General features: G+C 36.8%; 1 protein-coding gene across 2 annotated transcripts; it reads right to left on the reverse strand.

Moving 5' to 3' along the window:
* LOC105162136 (glucan endo-1,3-beta-glucosidase 11) lies at window positions 13,192-20,280 on the reverse strand. 2 transcript variants are annotated; one of them, XM_020693935.1, is made up of 3 exons: window positions 19,793-20,280; window positions 18,152-19,185; window positions 13,192-13,475 (listed from the first exon to the last, which is right to left on the reverse strand). In XM_020693935.1, the coding sequence occupies exons 1-3, from the start codon at window positions 19,839-19,841 to the stop codon at window positions 13,389-13,391; spliced, it is 1,170 nt and encodes a 389-aa protein (XP_020549594.1). In that variant the 5' UTR covers window positions 19,842-20,280; the 3' UTR covers window positions 13,192-13,388. The 2 variants fall into 2 exon arrangements, with proteins under 2 accessions (XP_020549594.1, XP_011078399.1); XM_011080097.2 differs by having other exon boundaries at window positions 18,152-19,188.

The raw sequence follows: 20,889 nt of genomic DNA on the forward strand, positions 1-20,889 counted from the left end.
GCCTGTCCCGCATTTGTCCCCACGACAATCAGCGTCGCAAAATTAACAATTGACGACCTTTGAAAGCATCATTTGTGTAATATTATGACATCTATCATAATTCAATAAACACTCCGATGAGATATTCATGAGAGACCATTTTAATTATCGTCCCAAATTTATTTATTGCAATTTACATAAAAAGCAGTTGTTTTGTTGATTACATTACATAACTCATTCATCGACTTTAAAACAAATTCACTTTTAGTCATCTCTAGGATATTGACGGAAAAAAAAAAAAAAAACCACGTGCAAATCACATGGCCGTTTTCCTTCATTTTAAGATAACGTCTACGTAACTCGCATATCTTTTTTTCCGTCAATTTCCTAATAGAAGTCAGCGGGAGAACTGCAAATGAATCTTTTTGCAAGTTATGTACTATTTTTAAAAATTCGTACACAACGGGATAAGAAATGCACTCAACTTAGATTATAGGACGAAAAATACAATTTCTTTTAATTATACATTTATCATTTCTGAAAATAAAAAAGAGAAAACATAATTAAAACACACATTTCCGGGTGAAATACGAAATCTTTAATTTATACACCTTAAAATATTATTATGAAATATTGGATTTGAAATATATATAAGTATTGTACTATTTTCTATATTTTGCACTTAGTCTAACATGATGTTCAAATTTGAAGTTGTACATAATGAAGAGTCCTGTTTGGCGTTGATTGAAATATTCAACTATATTCTGTTGAAATGCTGACTGTGTCACCACTGTTGAACTTCTCCAATTGACTCTTTCATGTGCACTACTTAATTATTAGTTGGCTCGTTTGGACCAGCCATTTTTATTTTATTTTATTATTTATCTTGAATTCTTACATATATATATATATATATATATATATATATATTTACCTCAACCAAGTCATGGATATTTTAAATATTTGTTTCTGTTTTTATAAACACACAATTCAATATGTTTTAACTTAGGAATAATGATGTGGCTCTTTCTTTCTCTTAAATTTGGTGTAATTGTACGTAAATTCTCTGTTTAAAAAGTTATATCTAGTACCCTTTATGTTTGTTTTTGCCTAATAAAAAGATCCTTCTGTTATTCAAAGTCACAAAATTTGCTGATATTTACAAAAAATTTGAATGAAAATATATATTTACCCCTAATTGACATATTACTGACTTACTTCGGGTTGAACAATTTTTTTTCTAGTCAAATTAGCCGTCTATATTTTCACACGCTAATGCATATGAAGATGTATATATATATATATATATATCATCACCTTTATAATGTAGTTTGATCATAAAATATTTGTTTGACCTACAATAAATCAGTAATAAGTCAATCAAAATTAAATATGGATTTTTCATTGAATTGTATTCTTAGTATTAGCAAATTCGGTTTGAATTATCACTAATATAGGGATTTATTTGTTAGATAAAAAACAATACTTCAGAAATACTAAATGTAATTTTTCAAATCACATGGAGTTTATGTGTAATTATATCAAATCTCAGAGGCAGATAGTTTAAGTATCCCTATAACTTAGTCTTATTTGTTTTGTATTAATATAAAAAAATATAAAACTAACACCTTTTAACCTAGTCTTATTTATTTTATATTAATGTAAAAAATATAAAACTAACACATACTATTAAGGGATAGTTACACCGCCCTCCTTGGAGGCTTGGTGTAATTATTTGTAGATTCCATATGATTTAAAAAATTATACCTAATACCCTTGACATTTGTATCTATCCAATAATTTCGTTAACAAAATTCAAGAAATTTGTCGACATCAATAAAAAAAATTAAATGAAAATTCATATTTATCTTTAATTGATTTATTACATATCAACAGATATTTTCTGACCAAACTATCATATACACAAAACCTTTCTTTTATAAACAGAGGTAATAAAATTCGAACATAAGACCTCTTGTTTGGTCTACTTTTGATACCATATTAATTAACCACATTATTTAAAAATTAAACTGCTAGAGATGATAATTTATTTGCTAATTCCACACAATTCCATCTCACAAACACTCAAAGAATAATGGTCAAAGTGAAATGGTCTACTACAGAAAATCACGTAGCCTATATACAGTAGAAATAAACAAATTATGTATTAAATTAATTTAAAATATAAATAATTAATTTAATTAATATTCTAATATATATTTTTTTATCAAATTAATGGCAGACAAGTATCAAAATGAAGTGTTTCGATCAATTAAATCATATTTTGCTGTCAAAGAGTCGAGCCAATTAGACGGCGCCACATGAAACTACTCATGTACTTTCCAAGCAAATCAAGACAATAATTTGATATTTATCTCTTTAAAAAAATAATATTAAAGAGATAATGATAAATTGGCCAATAATGTTATTCCAAATATTTAATGAATTTATCTTTTTAAAGTAAATTATAAAGAAATAATACCAAAGATGTTCAAGTATATCACAACTCTACCCCTTTTGGCACCTATATTAAGGCCAAAGGGTTCCTTGAAACTTATTCAACACACACAAAGAATGAAAGGTAAAGCTAGAGAAGAAGCTCAAGAAAATCCTCTCTACGTTCTAAATCTCAAGAATATTCAAAGCACTCAAGGCGGAGTCGAGTCTTTCGTTGAATGTGCACAATAAATTATAATATTTAATTTGAGATTAAAGGCGCATAACCTTAGAATCAATATTATAAATATCGAAATAAATTCTCAAAGAGATTCAAGTTGCAATTTGATACAATAAAAATTTAGAAAATAGTTATACCAATTCAAGAAGGGAAGGAGTTCCAAAAATTAGAGGAAAAAGATAGAATTTTATTTTGAAATGCAGTGCATTTCTTCGTCTGAGTCTGAATAACTATGTTTTCGTACCTTCTTTTTAAATTCAAAGTGGATATTCCTACATGAATCTCAACAATCACTTGTTCTGATTCTACATATTGATCATTTTGAACTTAAAGAAAACTTTGGGGTGAAATGTTTATATTATGTCAAATAGCTTCACTTTCAATAGTTACATACAATTTTATAGAACATAGAAACGCGAGATGCCCATGTCGAGTACGTGTCGGATAAACTAAATTCTTATTGAATTTTATTTTTCTATTAGAAGGAGCTCGCACATGTTCTGCAATACCCCTCGTAAATATTCTGTTGGTACGAAAAATTCTTAATGTTAATTGAGTACCCGGTTCCTCAATCCATTGGTCTGCAACAATACCTACAGCTTCTCTGAATTCAACCAGGTCGCCACGAGTAGGACTTCGGCCATAACATAATCGACAGATCCAAGATGTACTCCTACAAGTAAAAGGAGTTCGAATAGTTGTTGGTTGTGTTCTCCTTCATTTCATTTTTTTTATTCCCACTAGATATAGTGCAAATGTGCTAGTACAAACATGAGTATCTTGTGCCATTCGGCTCAATCTTAATTACTAAAAACAATATATCCTAACAACTTAATCATATCTTCTATCATCTATATATCTATAGCATAATATATATATAATAATACTAGTGGATTAACAATATATATATATATATATATATATATATATCATCCAATTATGAATTTTGATGTTCTGCCACTAAATAAATGTTTTGTCCAAAACATATCTAAAAATTAAAGCCAAACATTCATCCTTACCCAACTTCATCTCCAAGACAGTCATTTTCGGAGGAGAAAACAATCCAGAAAGAAGACGTGGACAGTTGTAGAACACCACGTGGACCATTCTATTCTATAGCCTTTGAGATGGTTAAGTAGAAGATAAAACGAAAAGCATCAAAGTCCAAGATTTATTGCTTAAATTCAAACCCCAATTATGCACCACTACTTATTTACTTCATTAATTGATCATGCATTATTCAAACTAAGTTATGTTTGTGTCTCCTTTTGATTTAATTATTTAAATACTTTCTTTTTTTGTAAATTATAAATATAATTTTTGATATTGCAGTTGTAATTATAAATAATTAATATTTTTTTTCTACAAATACACTCCTTATATTGAGACATGATCAAGGAGTGTGCTTAAATTTAGCAAAGGGTACAAGGTATTGGAGTAATTTGAATGGCCTGAAGGAACATTTAGAGCTTGTTTGGTTGTATTTTTAATCAGATTATTTTTACTTTTCATTATTTGGGTAATTGGGATTTTGTTTGGTCAAGCTATTTTCATTGAGAATGCATTCCTATTTTAATCTTGATTTTTTGAAATTATAGGTCACATGAGTTGGTTATACTTGTCTTATCTTGTCAGCATGCCTTTTCTTATTTCAAATCAAATAAAATTGCTTTCTTTCCCAACCATTTTGGTCAACCTTCATAATTAATTTATGTTACACCAAAAATACATATACCTATATTCTTAATTCTCACACCTATATACTTATATTTGAAATAACTAATCCAAATATATTTTCAATTTTCACGCAGAAACCAATAAAATATTTTTACACAAATACAATTGTTAGAAACTGAAAATAAAAATAAAAACACAACCAGACGGGCTCTTATTCTGCTGTCGTCTCACAAAAGAAAAAGAAGAATAAATGTAGCATAGGCTAAGCTTGGATTTTCCAAATGAATCTCCAATCGAGGATAAATCAACTTACAATTGCTCAACGGATATCGAGCAGAAGCCAAACACATGGACGGTGGACACTCACACATCCTCCTCCGCCGCCCTGCATCAGAAACATCCCCAAACCTTATGCTTCAACTGCTTAAGGATAACGCTCATCGTGGGGATCGGGTTGGAATGCATTCGCCATGCAAACAATCACACTTTCCAAGGAATTTAACATTACCAATCTCACCCAAATTGCATTCCATTTGATATAAATGGAAAAGAGACAGAAGAGACACAAGCCATGATGAGGGAAACAAATTGGCCTATGGGGGGTAAGTAAAAGTGGATTGGGAAGTTGAAATAACACGATTGAGAACCCTTTTAAGCCAATTAGCAATTGCTTTAGAGGAGATTTTATAGACCACATTGCAAAGGCTGATCAATTGAAATTGAGATAATGATTCAGGGGAAGCACACTTTGGAATGAGAACAATATTCGTATGATTTAAGGACTATTAAAACAACAATCGTTCATAAATGAAACAACACACTGGGAAACAGTATCACCTATCACATGCTAGTATTTTGGAAGAAAAGGGAAGAGGCGTGTATCCGGACAGATGGTGAATTTTGACAAGTCTGGGATGGTGTGTAGCCCAAATGTGGGTGTTGAGCGTCAAGTACGACTGACAGATATTCTCAATGTGAGTGTGGTAAAAAAATTGGAGAAATATTTGGAGTTGTCGTGTGTGTTGGGTTGGGCCAAGAAAGAAGTTTTTCAAGGGATGAGAGGCGGGATTTGGAAAAAGCTGATGGTGTGGAAAGAGAAGTTGCTGTCAAATACGGGCAAAGAAATCCTCATCAAGGAATATGGACTCTCTAAATTCTCTCTGTTCTCTCTCACATACTACTACACCTAAAAATACATACACTTCAAACAGAATTCACGTTGACGTCACGACCGACGAGCATGAAGACGATATGGTGGCGGGGATAGATGGCGGTGAGTTGGGGAATGTTGTTGACGAACATAGAGGGCAGGCGAACAACAACAACACAGCAACGACCGATGACCGTTTGGATGGGGAAGATGCGCCGACAATTAATCTGTCCCCCATGGAGTTTCAATTTGCAGATTTTATTGTTTTGGCCAATAGAGTAATCGACAAAGGGGATGACGAATCTGTTCACACACTGAACGATCTCCACCAGCGTTGGACAGTGAAATATGGAGAAGGCGACAGGAATCCGCAGGAGCTACTGTTTCACCGTTTGGTGCGCTTGACGGCTGAACAGGCGGCGGAGCATCCTCCTTGCTTGGCGCCGTCGCTGCAGATCTCTGAAAATAGGGCTGCTGCAGATTTGAATCTTAGGGTTTCTATGGCGCCGCTAGCGGCACGAGATGAAGCTGCCATGGTTGCCCAGACTCCCACGGTTTTGAATCGTCCATTGATGACAGAAAATCAGCAACCTTCGCTGCAAGTTTCATCTGCTCACCCGCCGATGATGCTGTCGGAACTGCCGACGCTGTTTCTGTTGTGCACGTGACTGCAGATGCCACATCACAATTACCGACATCTTCGCCCATCGAAATCTTCGTCGGTAATGTGCCACTACAGCCTTGTTTGAACTTCATGAATTATTATGATAAAATTACCAATATTTTCCATAATTCGTCTCGAAAAATATTGACCTATGTGCCACCTATGATGCAAAATGGTGAAATTATTGTACGGTCCACGTTGAATATGGTTCGAGATGGTTCACATTGCTGGAATGCGACAGCAGTGGGTTATTTTTTGGGCAAAAGACCGTATTTTCATCACGTAAAGGACTACGTCAAATCTATCTGGCCATTGTTAGCAGAAGTCACGGCCACGACAAATGAATTTTTCTTCTTCCGATTCAAAACTATAGTGGCAATGGAAGAAGTTATAGAGGGTGGACCATGGTTTTTTCAAGGACAACCAATCGTGTTGCAGAAATGGGAGGGCATGGTCCTACGTAAACTGAAACATACCCAAGTCCCAGTTTGGGTTAAACTTCGACACTTGCCAGTTGAATTGTTGACTAATGATGGCTTGAGTACGGTGGCAAGTGGCATTGGACAACCTCTTTATCCGAATGCGATCACACGTGCATGCACGAGACTGGATAACCTCGTGTATGTGTCATGCTTGACATAAATGTCAAACTCCCAAAGCATTTGATTATTATGTCGCCAACAGAGGAAGGTGGAGAAATTACATGCAAAGTTGACGTAGAATACAAGTGGCTGTCCCCTAAATGCACCACTTGCATGAGCCTCGAGCATGCCACGAAAGATTGCCCTTCCATGAAAGTACTAAAACCGCCAGTCAATGTTTATGTGCAGAAGGCACGAGTGCAGCCGCCCATAGCTGAATTGGGTAAGGTTGTGGAGGAAGACAAGAATAACTCATGTGGAGATATTGATCAACAGCCTATCGTATCTGAGACTCCGAGTACCCCTGTCGCACAAGGAGTCAACAAAGGACGGAACAAGGGTAAGGAGTTAGTCATCTTTAATACTTTTGATGCACTTAACTCCCTTGATGATGCAGATGATACCATTCGGGGTCCTAACATAAGCAGCCCCGCCACGGGTGATCCATGTTAAACGCTACTGTGTGGAACGTGCGTGGCCTGAACAAAAGGGACCATCAGCTGGCACTAAAAGACGTAGTAGCTGAGTTCAGGTTACAATTTATTGGCCTTCTTGAAACGCATGTACGAATTACTAATATTGCTCGTATACAATCTTTCTTACTGCCTCAATGGAAGTGGTTTGTTGATCCTGTGTCGGTTGGGAATCATATATGGATTGCATGGGATGACACTATTCTTGATGTTAATGTGATTGAGTTAGGTGATCAATTTGTACACTGTCGTGTAGCTGTTAGAGCACTGCATACGAATGTGATTATTATTGTTGTGTATGGTGCCATTGAAATTACTGAGCGGCGTCAGTTGTGGCGATCACTGGGGGTGCTTGCGGGTCAATGTGTGGATGATCCGTGGATAGTAGGAGGAGATTTTAATGCTGTTCGTGACCTCAGTGAGGTGTGTGGTAATTTTGGTGATATCAGATTGCCGATGGATGAATTTAATGCATGCATACAGGATACAGGATTGCTACAAATGCCCATGCAGGGTGAATAGTACACGTGGCATAACCGGAGTTCGAATTCGCGAAGTTTATGGAAGCGTTTGGATCCGATGCTCATAAATGACATATGGCTTGAGCGTTTCCCTAACTCATACTATTCAAGCCTCACCCCACGCACCTCGAATCATTCACCGCTGGTGCTATGTGGGGATCAACAACAACAACTAGGAGGTATGTTAGATTTGATAATTACCTTACTCTTTCACCATATTTTATTCCCAGTGTGCAGAATGTCTGGAAACACGACATTATTGGAGTGCTTATGTACGCGATTACGTGGAAACTAAAAGCTTTAAAGCCAGTATTCCGACAGCAAAGGCACAATAAACGAGATCTTTCAGAGAATGTACGACTGGCTAAAGGATTCCTTGAGGAAGCTTAGATCTTGGTTAGCTCGGATAGACAAAACGACCTCTTTCTACTCCTGGAACACTGTTGTCGTTTGGTATACGTCAAGGTGGCAAAAATGAAACAAATCATGTTACAGCAGCGAGCTAAGATGCAATCGATGAAGGATGGGGATCAATGCTCACGAGTCTTCTTTTGCAAGATAGCTCAACGACGTGCCACTCGGAGAATCTTGCAAATAAATGATGAACACGGACCACCTACTCAGAGCCAGGAGCGGTTATTCATGAGTTTGTCTCCTTCTATCAGGCTCTGTTAGGCGGAGAAAGACGAAGGCAGGTGATAGATATCCGGTATTTGAGGCCATGGGCTAGACATGTCCTCAATGAGGAGGAAAGGCTTCAGCTCCTTACACCCGTCACTGCAGTTGACGTCAAACAGGCAGTGTTTGACATTGCTAAAGATAAAGCACCTGGACCGGATGGGTTCTCATCGGGTTTTTATAAAGCTGCCTGGCCAATCGTGGGTCCGGAGGTTACGAAGGCAATCTTGGAGTTCTTTACCACGGGAAAACTGCTGAAGCAAATCAACACCACACTTCTGGCACTTATCCCTAAGGTACATACCCCTATGATGGTCACAGATTTTTGCCCTATTTCGTGTTGTAATGTTTTATATAAGATTATTGCCAAACTTATTGTACAAAAGTTGAATAGGGTGTTGGATAAGTTGATAAGCCCTTGTCAGGTGGCCTTTATTCCTAGTCGTAGTATTGGAGACAATATACTGTTAGCATAAGAACTATTTACAGGCTACAATCAGGCGCACCTACCTCCTAGATGTGCACTGAAAGTGGATATTCGAAAAGCTTATGACACGGTAGAATGGGACTTTCTACTTGCAGTGTTACACATGTTTGGATTCCAGACTACGTTCATTAGGTGGATAGAGGAGTATGTCACGACACCCTCGTTTTTCGTCGGGTTGAATGGGAAACCTCATGGTTTCTTTACGGGATCGAGAGGGCTATGACAGGGGGACCCTTTATCGCCATATCTTTTCGTTCTCGTAATGGAGGTTCTGCATTTGATTCTTCCAGACGATTGATCAGGACATGCGTTTTTCTTTTTATTGGAAATGTGAGCCTTCTCGATTATTTCAACTTGGATTTGCAGATGATCTGTTGCTGCTCTGCAAAGCTGATATGGACTCTATAGGGGTCTTTAAGCAGGGGTTGGACCTATTCGCCTCCTGGTCAGGTCTCCGACTTAATGTGCATAAGAGCCATCTTATCATCTCTCAATTTGCACAAGAGATACGGGAGCAGCTGTTAGAGATGCTCGGCTTCCAAGAAGGGCATCTTTCCGATGAGGTACTTGGGACTTCCTCTACTTTCCTCTAGATTATCGTTAACAGACTGTCAGCCTTTATTATTGAAAATTGATCGATGCATTAATTGTTGGGAAGGAATGAGATTATCGTATGCTAGGAGGGTACAAATTATTAAATCTGTCCTTATGGCATTAAGTATATATTAGGCTCTGCATTCATCCTACCTAAAGGTGTTATAAGAGAGATTGAGAAGCGTCTGAGAGCTTTTCTGTGGAAAGGCACAGGGACCAGTGGATATGCCAAAGTAGCATGGAGGGATGTCTGTAGGCCGGCGTTAGAGGGGGATCAGGGCCTACGGGACATTGCTACTTAAAACTGTGCCTTGATGAGCAAGAAGCTGTGTGATGTTATTCGATGTGATAGAACATCAATCTGGGTAGAATGGTTATATAACGGGCAGCTACGTGATAAATCTGTATGGATGGTCACTGATAATGGGGGTTCGTGGGACTGGCGGAAACTCCTTCATCTACGCCCCTTGCTTCGATCGATGGTGGACTATCAGATTGGTGATGAAAATTCATTTTATATGTGGCATGATCCATGGCATCACCCTGGTCCCCTTATTGAGAGATTCCCACAGGGTCCACGTATGCTTGGGCTTTGGATGCCGGACAAGCTCAGCAGTGTTATTATAGAGGGGCAACAGCATTGGCCTCTCATTATGAACATTGAGTGCTTGGATATTTTGCATGCATTGCCAATAATTCGTGGCGAGACAGATCGCATTATTTGGCGATTTGAGATGGGACGACCTACAGTTGCATCTCTTTACCGGCTATTGGACCCACCGGGACCCAAGGTAGGTTGTTCTTCACTACTCTCGGGTTCCCTGAAGATCCCCACGTATAATTTCATCCTATGGCTTGTGATTTTGGGGAAACTATCCACAGCTGATAAACCATGGCTATCATACCTAGGCGCCTGTATATTATGTGATGATGGCGCAATGGAGACACATACTCATCTATTCTTTCGTTGTTGTTATGCCAGAAGATGCCTGACAGCAATTTGGCAGATTATTCGGTTTGAATGGCCTAATAAAGAGTGGTCACGGGACGTTGAGTGGGCTGCAAGGAAATGGAGAGGAAAACATATCATTAACTTGGCTTATCGTGCACTCCTGGCTGTTTGCATTTACCACATTTGGAGGGAAGAAAATTTGAGACGCTTTGAGCATACGAAGCGACCACCGAATATCATAGCCACCATTATTGTGGAAGATACTAGACTGAGGATTATCATAGTTAATTTATCTCGTTCTGTTAGTTCATGTGCGTTATATAAATTATGGCGTATCCCTTGGCCTGTCGAGGGAGAAATCACCAGTTGAGCACTGCTATACTGTACGATCTTATTTTATTAATGAAACTTACATTTACCCAAAAAAAAAAAAATCCTCGTCAAGGCAGTCCTCTAATCTGCCCCCACTTATGTGATGTAGTGTTTTCTTCTTCCTCATATGCTTTTTCGTGAGATACAGTTGGTATTTGTTGAATTTTGGTGGAGTTCACCAAAATACTGAAGGATACACTGGATGGTCTGGCCAAGGTTGTGTACGAGTGAGCAGGTTGGTGAACTTGATTTTCATGATTTTTGGAGGTTTAACTTGGTTTTATTAGCGAAACAAGATTGCAGTCTTTTGGCGAGAGTCCTTAAAGCGCACTTTTTTTTTTTTTTTTGGGAGGATATGCTTGAGGCCTCGCTAGGGTATAACCCCTGGGCAACGTGGCGAAGTATCATGGAGGCTAGGTTCATTTCCGTTGTGGAGTGTAGACTGTGAGTGGGCGATGGGAAACCTTTGTATTCGTGTTTTGGAGGGCTGCCACGACGCTTTTATTTTAGACCTTTCTCCTTAAGACCGAATGATTGCACAGAGACTAATGTGAGTGAGTTTTTATTGTCGAATCAGTGTGGTGGGATATGATGAGATTACAAGTAGTTTTTTATGATGAAGATTTTTGTTGTATCATCTCAATTCCCATTGATAGAAGCTCAATGTATTGTGTGATCGTTGATATGGCATTATTCAAAGAGTGGGATGTTCAGCATCAAGAGTTCATATATGGTGTCTGACCGAGAGCAAGCAAAACAAAAAGGGACGCTGGTTGAATCATCTGGGGTTCATGGCAATATTGGTCAGCTTCCATGCTCGACTTCCAGGTAAAATCAAACATTTTGGATGGCGTTTGTGTCATGGCGTGATACTGGTGCATTTAAATCTGAGAAGGCGGGGAATGGATGTTGAGGAAGTATGTCTGATTCAGGCAAGAATGAACAACATATTTTGTTGCGATGTGATTTTGCCCGACAACGCTAGCTTTGATTGACATCCCATTAGGTTGTGACTTAAGTTTTGGAAGGATGCTGAAGTTTGGTTACTGCGTCTTGTGGCGAAATGCACTATATGGATCAATATCTCATGGCGCTGATTCTGGTATGATGAATTGGGGCCCCCTCATTTGGGTAAAGAAAAGAACTAAAGGTAAGGAGCGGTCGCTAGGGCAGGGCCGTATCCCGATCCGGATGCCAGTCGAAACAAGTTCTTCGAGGGTGAAAACTACTTTGTGCTTTCATTTTTAAGTTTTAATAAAAAATGTGTTTTCAATATTATATAAATTTTCGTGTGAAATGAAAATGTGTTTGAACTAGTTAATGAAAATGTGTTTTATAATGGTTGAGTCAAATTAATATATTTTCAATACGAATACGAATCAATAAACATATTTTCACGTTAATTACTGTTTAAAAATGAAAATGAAAACACAAAGAAACAGTAAGTTGTAAATGATTTGGTCTGGATTGTGTCTGCTGCTTGGTTGGATAAGGTGGGTTGTGAAGTCGATGTACTATCTTGATGATTTTGAATATATGAAATTTATTTTCTTATAAACAAATAAATTAAAATATTAAACAAAAGAATACGGGTGACTCGATGTGGTTTGAACCGGTGAATTGGATAGAATGAGTCTATGGAAACCCCTATATGAACCCAAAAACTCCACAAGTGCGTCTTAGGAAGGTAGAAGCTCTCAAGTCTCAGCGCAAACTTTTTATGTTCAATGCAAGAGCAATCTTGTTCCCATGAAAAATAGATCACAAGTTCGAGTCACGGAAAATTGGGGAATCAACTTTGATTCGTCTTTCAAAATAAAATCCACATGAAAAATGCAAAAAAATACGTACGCTCCCATACGGTGCCACAAGTGACATAGTTAAGTACCAAGCATAGCACATACATCATCTAACGTCGCGTTATCAAACATTCTATCAAGTATAAACACATGCCCCCGTCTTATTACAATGATGCAACAACTCTGATCATGCACAATGCTTCTCATTCATTATACGATGTTTACATTTTCATCATCTCATATGCACCGATTTCCAACCTCAAACGGGACACAGTCAAAACTACAATCCATCATTGAGACAACGGTAGTCTATGAGATCTGGAAACTTTCACTTTCAAAATGAGCATAACAGTACTTGTAATTCAGAGCACTAACCAGGAAAAGGACGATATGCAGAAGCTCTATAGTAGAGTAGAGTCTCAAGAATCCAACAGCTTCACTCCCTTACATGTGAGAAGGTGTTACTGTTTTCGGAGTGGCAAAAGAATAGCAGCCAGGCACTCATTGAAGAAGAAACAAAAAGCACGTAAACAAACAAAATTTTATTTCAAATAGTGAACACATACTGCTGAGATAAATAAAATGATCAGCAGCCGTTAATGGGTATAGAGCGTTCATATCGTATCTTCCTAAAACACAGAATGCTGATTTCCATTGGAAGCAATTACCTAGAACTAGAAGACCGTTGGATTTTAATCTCATGTTGATATATTAGCAATTGAAGCTATAAACCGAAAAGCAAAACTAATATCGGAGCTGAGATCGCCAATACCAGGGAATGGGATCCAAACCACTTTCCAGCTCCAAGGTCCTGAAACATTGAAACCATAGCAAACTGGACAGGTTAATAGAAATGATCGTAAAGCTAACTGTATCAGAAAAAAAGTAACTGTATTCCATTCATGATTCAATGATAGTAACCTGCTATTGCATTTCCATAGTTTTCTCATGTCCCTCTGAGGTTACCCTGTATAATGTTCCATATTTTTAGGAGATGATCCGTATCTACTCATTTTTATTCAGTATCCTGATATGTCCATTTCGTTTCGTGAGTTAAGATGACACTCTTGGAAATGGAGTCTTTTTATGGAACATTACAAAAAGGAATAGGAGCAATCAATTCAGGACAAAGGGGATAGTTTGTTAATGAAAATGAAGATCTCTGGATTGTGGTTAAACAGTTATTCTCTTAAAAACAATAGAAGTTTTATTATAGGTGGTTAACTAGTTATGAACATACCCAAGTATGAAGAGAATAAAAGTTGAACTATTGGAGCTTGCTCTATGATGCTTCTATAGCATTACATACCATTTGTGATGAAAACATTTGACATAGTAAAACATTAAAGCGGAAAAAGCCAATTAACATCAGAGACAGGACACAAGCAGAGCAATATAATTGTCCAGACACCACAGCATGCCTACCGAATTGCACCATTTACAGGCATCTAGCGGTTGTTAAGTGAAACCAAGAAAAGAAATTTGGATTAATTACACCGTCCTTCCCTATTACTATAGATCATTATAGACTTGTCCCTTATTGGTTTCAAATCACAAACAACCGAATTTGGATAAGTTACTATTTTAGCCCCATCCTAAACCTAGAGAAAATAAAGGGGAAAGTAAAGAAGGCATCTGTCTTACTTGCCTGAAGGACAAAAATGTCCTTTCTACCTCAAAACCCCATTTTACCCACTCTAGCCGTCTTTTGCCCGGTTTACAACCTCCTCTCTCTCCTCTCCTTGCCCCACTTCTCTCATCTTCCCCACAAGGGCACCACCAACCACTCCCGGCCTTGCAATATAAATCAAATCTACTTCCCATACAACCAAAATCCAGGACAACCAACACCAAAGAAAGAAAGCATGTACAACATTCAAAAACTAAAGATCCTTAATTATTCCAAGAAAGAGTTTAATAAAAAACAAGAAAATATTTTATTATGTATTGAAAACATAAAGAAGGTGGAAGAGTGGCACAAGCAAGTAAAGGGACCCAAAGGATAGCCCCACAAACAGCAACAACTCAGGTGACACCTCATTTTCCAGTATACTATTTTTCTTAGGATTTTCTTGTTTGGTCTTTTCTTTCTACAGATGGTATTTTTATGATGTGAGTGATGGATTCTTGGAATCATAAGCAGATGGTGGGGGGATGATGTTCGTGTAGCATTTTTGTTTTTCCTTCTCATAAAGAAATTGGAAAAGGCCACATGGCGGATGGGGGTGTTTGAGGTCTTCATAGATATTGTACAGTCAACAGTCAGAGCAATGGTGAAAGCTTGATCCTAGCCTGAGCATGTTAAAAGATTTAGAAAATTTTGAGAATCTTCCCGAAGTTGACATTGCTTACTGTTAATTACAAAGAGCCTCCATAACTAAGCAAATAATTAAAACCTTTTTGCATAAACTCCATATTTATAAGATGACAAGGTCCTAAATAGTTTCTCTTAGCTTTTTATGGAATTTTGAGTTTTTGTTAACACACTGATTCTTTCTCAAATTTTATTCAATTTTCTGGGAAACTAAAAAAATTGGAGTGGAATGCTGTTCCTAACTATGACCCATTCTAACCAAGTAATTGGATGAGCTAGAATATTAGGTTTAAAATTTTTAATAATAAATCTAACATAAAAATATATATAAGGACAGCGTGCATAAGATCATAGTATCTATTAGGAGACCAGAAAAATTGGAACAAAAAAAAAAAAGCAATCACTACATATAACTTTCTTCTCAAATTTTCATTTAACTTGTATTCAATTTTACACAGATCTGATGAGGTATCATCAAAAGTCCAAAAAGTTCATTTTCGATATAGTAACACACGAAAAAAGTGAAGTTTATATTTTGTGATCTATTCAGTGTATATGAACATGTAAAATAAAATCATAATATTACTCCTAAGAGAATTACATTCTACCCATACAAGTTCAGGAAATTACATATAACCCCTCAAGGTAGGTTTAAGCAATTAGAATTTTATTTTTGGTGATCACATCATCAGTGACCATTAAGTTGACAAAAGAAAGAGGCCCACTATAAGACGGTCATAACTTACTGGGAACGTTTCTAGCAATTTGGAAACTAAGAGGAGAGGAGTTGGTAGTTAGCTATAGTCACATGGGAGGATGGTGTAATTAATGTAATTAATGCAATTAACTTATATCCCAGAAGCTTAATATTAATAACTCAAGTTAGGTAGAATGTTAAGTTTCTATAACTGATGAAATGCTGCTACAGTCAAAATTCCACGAAACAATAAGAGCTTAACCTGAAACTAGAAAAAAGGAATGCCTCCAAAGAGTCTTGCTATTCATGGAAGACAAAAATGGATGAAATACCAAAAACTTAAAGTGCGTGTAAGATCATGGGATAGCTATTAAATGTGGACCGATAAAATCAAGGAAGGACTTCGTCGATAGTCAGCACCAAAAAGGACTGTTTATACAGTATCAGGCCTTTCATATTCAAAACATAATAAGCTAATAGCGTATTCTGCATACGAACAAGTTATAATCGATATATAAGCAGAGTTCTGGAAGACATAAAACTAATTTTATAGAGTTGACCTCTTTGCACATCCAAGAACTAAGATGATACTAGTTGGGAAAAGCTTATGCAACGGTCATTTGGTTTCTTGTTAAATTTCAGCCCAATAACCTGCTTCATATTAAGGTGGATAATTTTTAAAACTAGAGCATTTTCCTTCTGCACCACATATTGCATAAAACAGCAGTTGTTTACCTCATTTCTCAACGTCACCATCAGAAAATTTATGTTTTGGAATATAGAATCTGTAGATGGAATGTCCACACTTTCTTAATTGCCTAAACTCTGGGAAAAGAAAGAATTATGCATAAATACTTTTAGGATCTCATGTAGAAGATATTATGAGGAAAAACCTCATAAAAGATGCTCCAGAATTGCTGGGCGAAATCTTGTCTACTGTTCATTATTTGTTTTTTTCTTTTTCAACTATTCAACTAATTCACACAGGATTTACTATTCAACAATGAAAATCGAGCCCTTTCACTTCCTATTAGGGTTGTAACGCGAGCCGAGCTGGCCAACGACTTGGTCAGCCAATTGAGAGCCTACTTGAGTGAGGCTTGTCTCATGCTCTTGATTTCAATCTCTAGTTCAAACTTGTCAAGTTTGAAATTCCTTCATAAACTGAGATCGAGCCAGACAAGACATAAGTGCTTAAACCCTACCACGAGCTCAGAAACTTATCTATTTTGAACTTATTATATTTTTAATTATAATATAATTTAATTATTAATAATAGTGTATATATAGTATTATTATTATTCAATAACAATGAATTTGTATTTATTGTTTATTCCTATAATACCATAAATATAATAAAGGTTTAAGGTAATCTTTTAATTTAATAATCTTTAACAAAATAACCACTTTTTGTATTATAATGAATATTATTTTATACATATATTATTTTAATACGTATAATTTGTTGTATACAATACTATTATAAGAAGAAATGGATTAGTGACAAAATTAATAATACAATAAATGTATTTAATAATTTAAAAAATGCAATTCCCATTATTACAAGTAGCACAATCTATTCTTGAATAATTGGATGAGTCAGAGCTCCAGCGTGGTACTTTTAAGTTGAGCTTGAGCTTGAGCCTAACTTGACGAGTTTAATCAGCTCTCGAGCTCAAATTTTTTAAAGCAAGCTTGAGCTTAGCCTAGATAGTTTCAAAAGCTCAATTTAAGTTCGACTTTGACTCTACAATCCTACTTCCTATCAATTTTACTGGAGGGACAAGAAACACTTAAATATCACATTATGTGTGGCTAGTAGGATTTTTATGTTTATGTATTGATATCAATTTGAGATGCCAACAGTGATATATATATATATGTATGTGTGCGTGTGTAAATATAGATATCAAGGAGAGAAGGAGATGAAAGAAGAGAAAATGAGAAAAAAATTATTTTTGTCCAAGTTTGAACTACCTAAAGTTGGTCCAAGTTACACGAACCAAACATTTAGGAATTCTACTCAACTAGAAGTTAGAGGTAAAAAGAAATCCAACATTAATTAAAAAAATTTCGAGCAGTATTGTAACTTTGAGTCTCTCTTCCCAGAGCAACATGCAGGGGCAAAATACATATACTTCACCTCAAAAAACATGAGAAGGTTCGGTGGGTTTGAGTTGAAATTGGAAAATACAAAATAATCAGCTGAATGAATTGAATGGCATTTCTAAGGAGGCTATGCCTTACAAGCTCAACCATGTATAGGGTGAATCTTTCTATATAAACCTAAAAAGACAAAGTAGCACATGATTCAGCAATACTAAAACAGAGAATCTTTCATTTGCCAAAGACCATAAGACTAAGCAGTAATAAACATAAAGAGAAGAAAATTTAGTTACTGATGAATATATTTAGAAAAAGATAATCTAACAAAAATCATAATTGAGAATGATCTTTTGGACAAGTAGTAGAGTACCTGGAAGGAGACACGAGAAGAACTGGCGTATGAAGATTTAAGTCCAGGAAACCCAATATCATAAGAGATACTCCCATCAGCTTTAAACAGTCCATAGTATTTCTCAGAACCTGCTCCACCTTTTGAATTCTCATTAAACAACGCAAATATATATGCTTTCAGTACACTTTTTGGCCTCATTGGAGTTCCTTTCCTCTTGGCTAGCCTCTTACGCAAATTATAGTGGTATGTCCTTGCATTGCTCGGTGTAGCAGCAGGCTCACTTTGGTCTCCATGAGAAGCCCAACCAGTCTCCGTAATTATAACTTCCATCTTTTTGAAGCCTGCATCCTCTAAGGCAGCATAAGCTGCATCAATCTGAGCATCAAGCAAGTTATCATAATGTAAATCAGTTTTCTCATCATATATCCCCTCAGTTGGCTGAAAGAGCGCATAATTTATATCAATTTTATCCGAGTTGTATGTATAAGCCAGAAAGGGATAAGCATTTAGACAGAAAGGAGATCCAATTTGCGAAAAGAATTCCAAAAGAGGCTTCATTAACTGAGCGACACCCTCTTTGAAAATACACGCAGAGGGAGGGTACGAATTTGTAAAAACACCCTGTGAATGAGCTGTAGAAATCTGAACTCGATCATCTATTCCTAGCTTCTTAGTGGCATTGTATATATTTTTCACAGCATCCAATAACGCTACCGCAAGATCATAATCACTTCCTCCCAAAACTTCATTCCCTACTGCGATGCCAACAATGTGTGTCTCGGGAAGGAATGCCTTCACATTATCCTTGACCCAAGTCAATGCATGATCTGCATTAGCACTCATTTCCTTCACATATCCATTGGGAAGTCCAATCACCAATTCAAGCCCAGTACCTTTAAAGGCATTTAGAACACTGTGATCTGCATCATAGATCCTGACATTCTTTATCTTTGCAGCCTTAAGCAGTCTAACAACTTTGTCAGGAGAGGGGATATTATCTGCAATCCTACCATAATTGATTCCATAAGTTCCAGTGAATGCCGTCGCCATAACTGCTGAAAGAAACAGCAAAGAACCTGTAAGCAACAGAGACCTAGATGTCCCCTGATTAAACAAGCTGCAATTAAAACAACAGATGCACTGTAACTGACCTAACTACACAATTTTTCATATACATATAGGCCTAAATACTCAATCCGTTGCAACATCATATTTAGCTCAACCACAACTCTCGGTTTAGCCGAAACCCATAGTTAATCAGATACAAATACTAGAAATTTTTTGGAATTATGATCGGTCATGCACATATCCTTTTTACATGATCATATGCGTGTCCCTAATTTGAATAAATTGATTCTCAGAGCCTTTTAAGCAGCATCTACTTAGCAAACTCTTAAGAAGTTATACTGAGTACATGCCAGCATATTGAATTTCAAACTCATAACATTAAAATATTTACCCCAGAAAGTACAAATCCAATTAAATTGTAAAAACGATAAGCAAGAATGTTTTTAATCCTCTTTCTCGGGAAAGTGACTCCTGATCAGCGAGAGAAGCCCATTTCAGCTCAAACTTATTTGAATTAAGAATCAATTCTCTTTTGAAAAATAAATAAACAAAAAGAAAAGGTACAGAAAGAATCAAGAAAGCAACTGTTACCATTTAGCCCGAGAGAAAAAACCAAAAGCAGAAATCGAAGGATCCTCATCGCTTCCGAAATTCCCTTCTGTACAAATATGACTCTTGAAATGCTTCCTCTCTCACAGAAGGTAAGATCAGACGCTTCCCAACTCTGCTTTCATGCCACAAAATTTTCGCACTCTTCTTTGCAATATCCCAAAGTGAGTAACCAATACTCCCCGAAAGGTCGGTGGTTCCACACCAGCTGGAGGTGCTTTCCGGCGGCGGCGGCGGTGTTTTTGGCTGGGTTTTGGCCGTCGTTTTCTTGACTTCTTGTTTTGTTTTCCTCCAGCGGGAGTGAACGAACGAATACTTGAAACTTGTAATGCTCGTCAATAATGGTCTATAATCAAAGCGTAATACGGTACACAATTCTTGTCGGGAGGTGATTGGATCGTCTTTTGCTTGATTTGTTTAAAGAGTCCAAAGTCCGAACTCCTCCTGCTTAGCGAGTATGTACTTGTTAACGTGTTTTTCTTTTTGAATTGTGAGAGTTGTGGAGAGGGGAATTATTCTCTCTATACGAAATACGATTAATTACGTTTTAGCCCCTTAAATTCTTTGAATTGTTCTATTCACCCTCTAAATTAACAAGTATTGACATTTACCCCTTTTCATTGCGACGGACATTAGCTTGTCCTGTGTTTTAGCTGATGTGGCACCCCTTTTCTATTTAGATTATATTTGAATTACAAAATTTGAAAGTGTCTGGTAATTTTTGTTAGGTATGTTTACTCGGGTTGGATTGGACAATTAGTATATGCTAAGCTCATGCTTATTCTGGGAGTTGGGGGCCGAGCGTGTGGTGAAGACCCGACCAAACCTATTACTGTTTTATCTCAATAATCCAACCCATCTGGAGAGGTGGGCTTAATAATTTGGCTCAGCTGGCTCGGTGGGACAAGATGCGTTGATTACCATTTTGTCCCTCTTGTATTTTTCTTTTCTAGCGCTTCTTAGTACAATAGTTGGCTCACTTTGAACCACTAAAGTCACCAGAAAAAATGCAATATTTAACCATGGTTAATTACTACGGTTAAAAACAAAATACTCATAGCAAATAGTCTTAACCATGG

The sequence above is a fragment of the Sesamum indicum genome, linkage group LG5 (assembly GCF_000512975.1).
Source record: "Sesamum indicum cultivar Zhongzhi No. 13 linkage group LG5, S_indicum_v1.0, whole genome shotgun sequence".
NCBI classification, from domain to species: Eukaryota; Viridiplantae; Streptophyta; class Magnoliopsida; order Lamiales; family Pedaliaceae; genus Sesamum; species Sesamum indicum.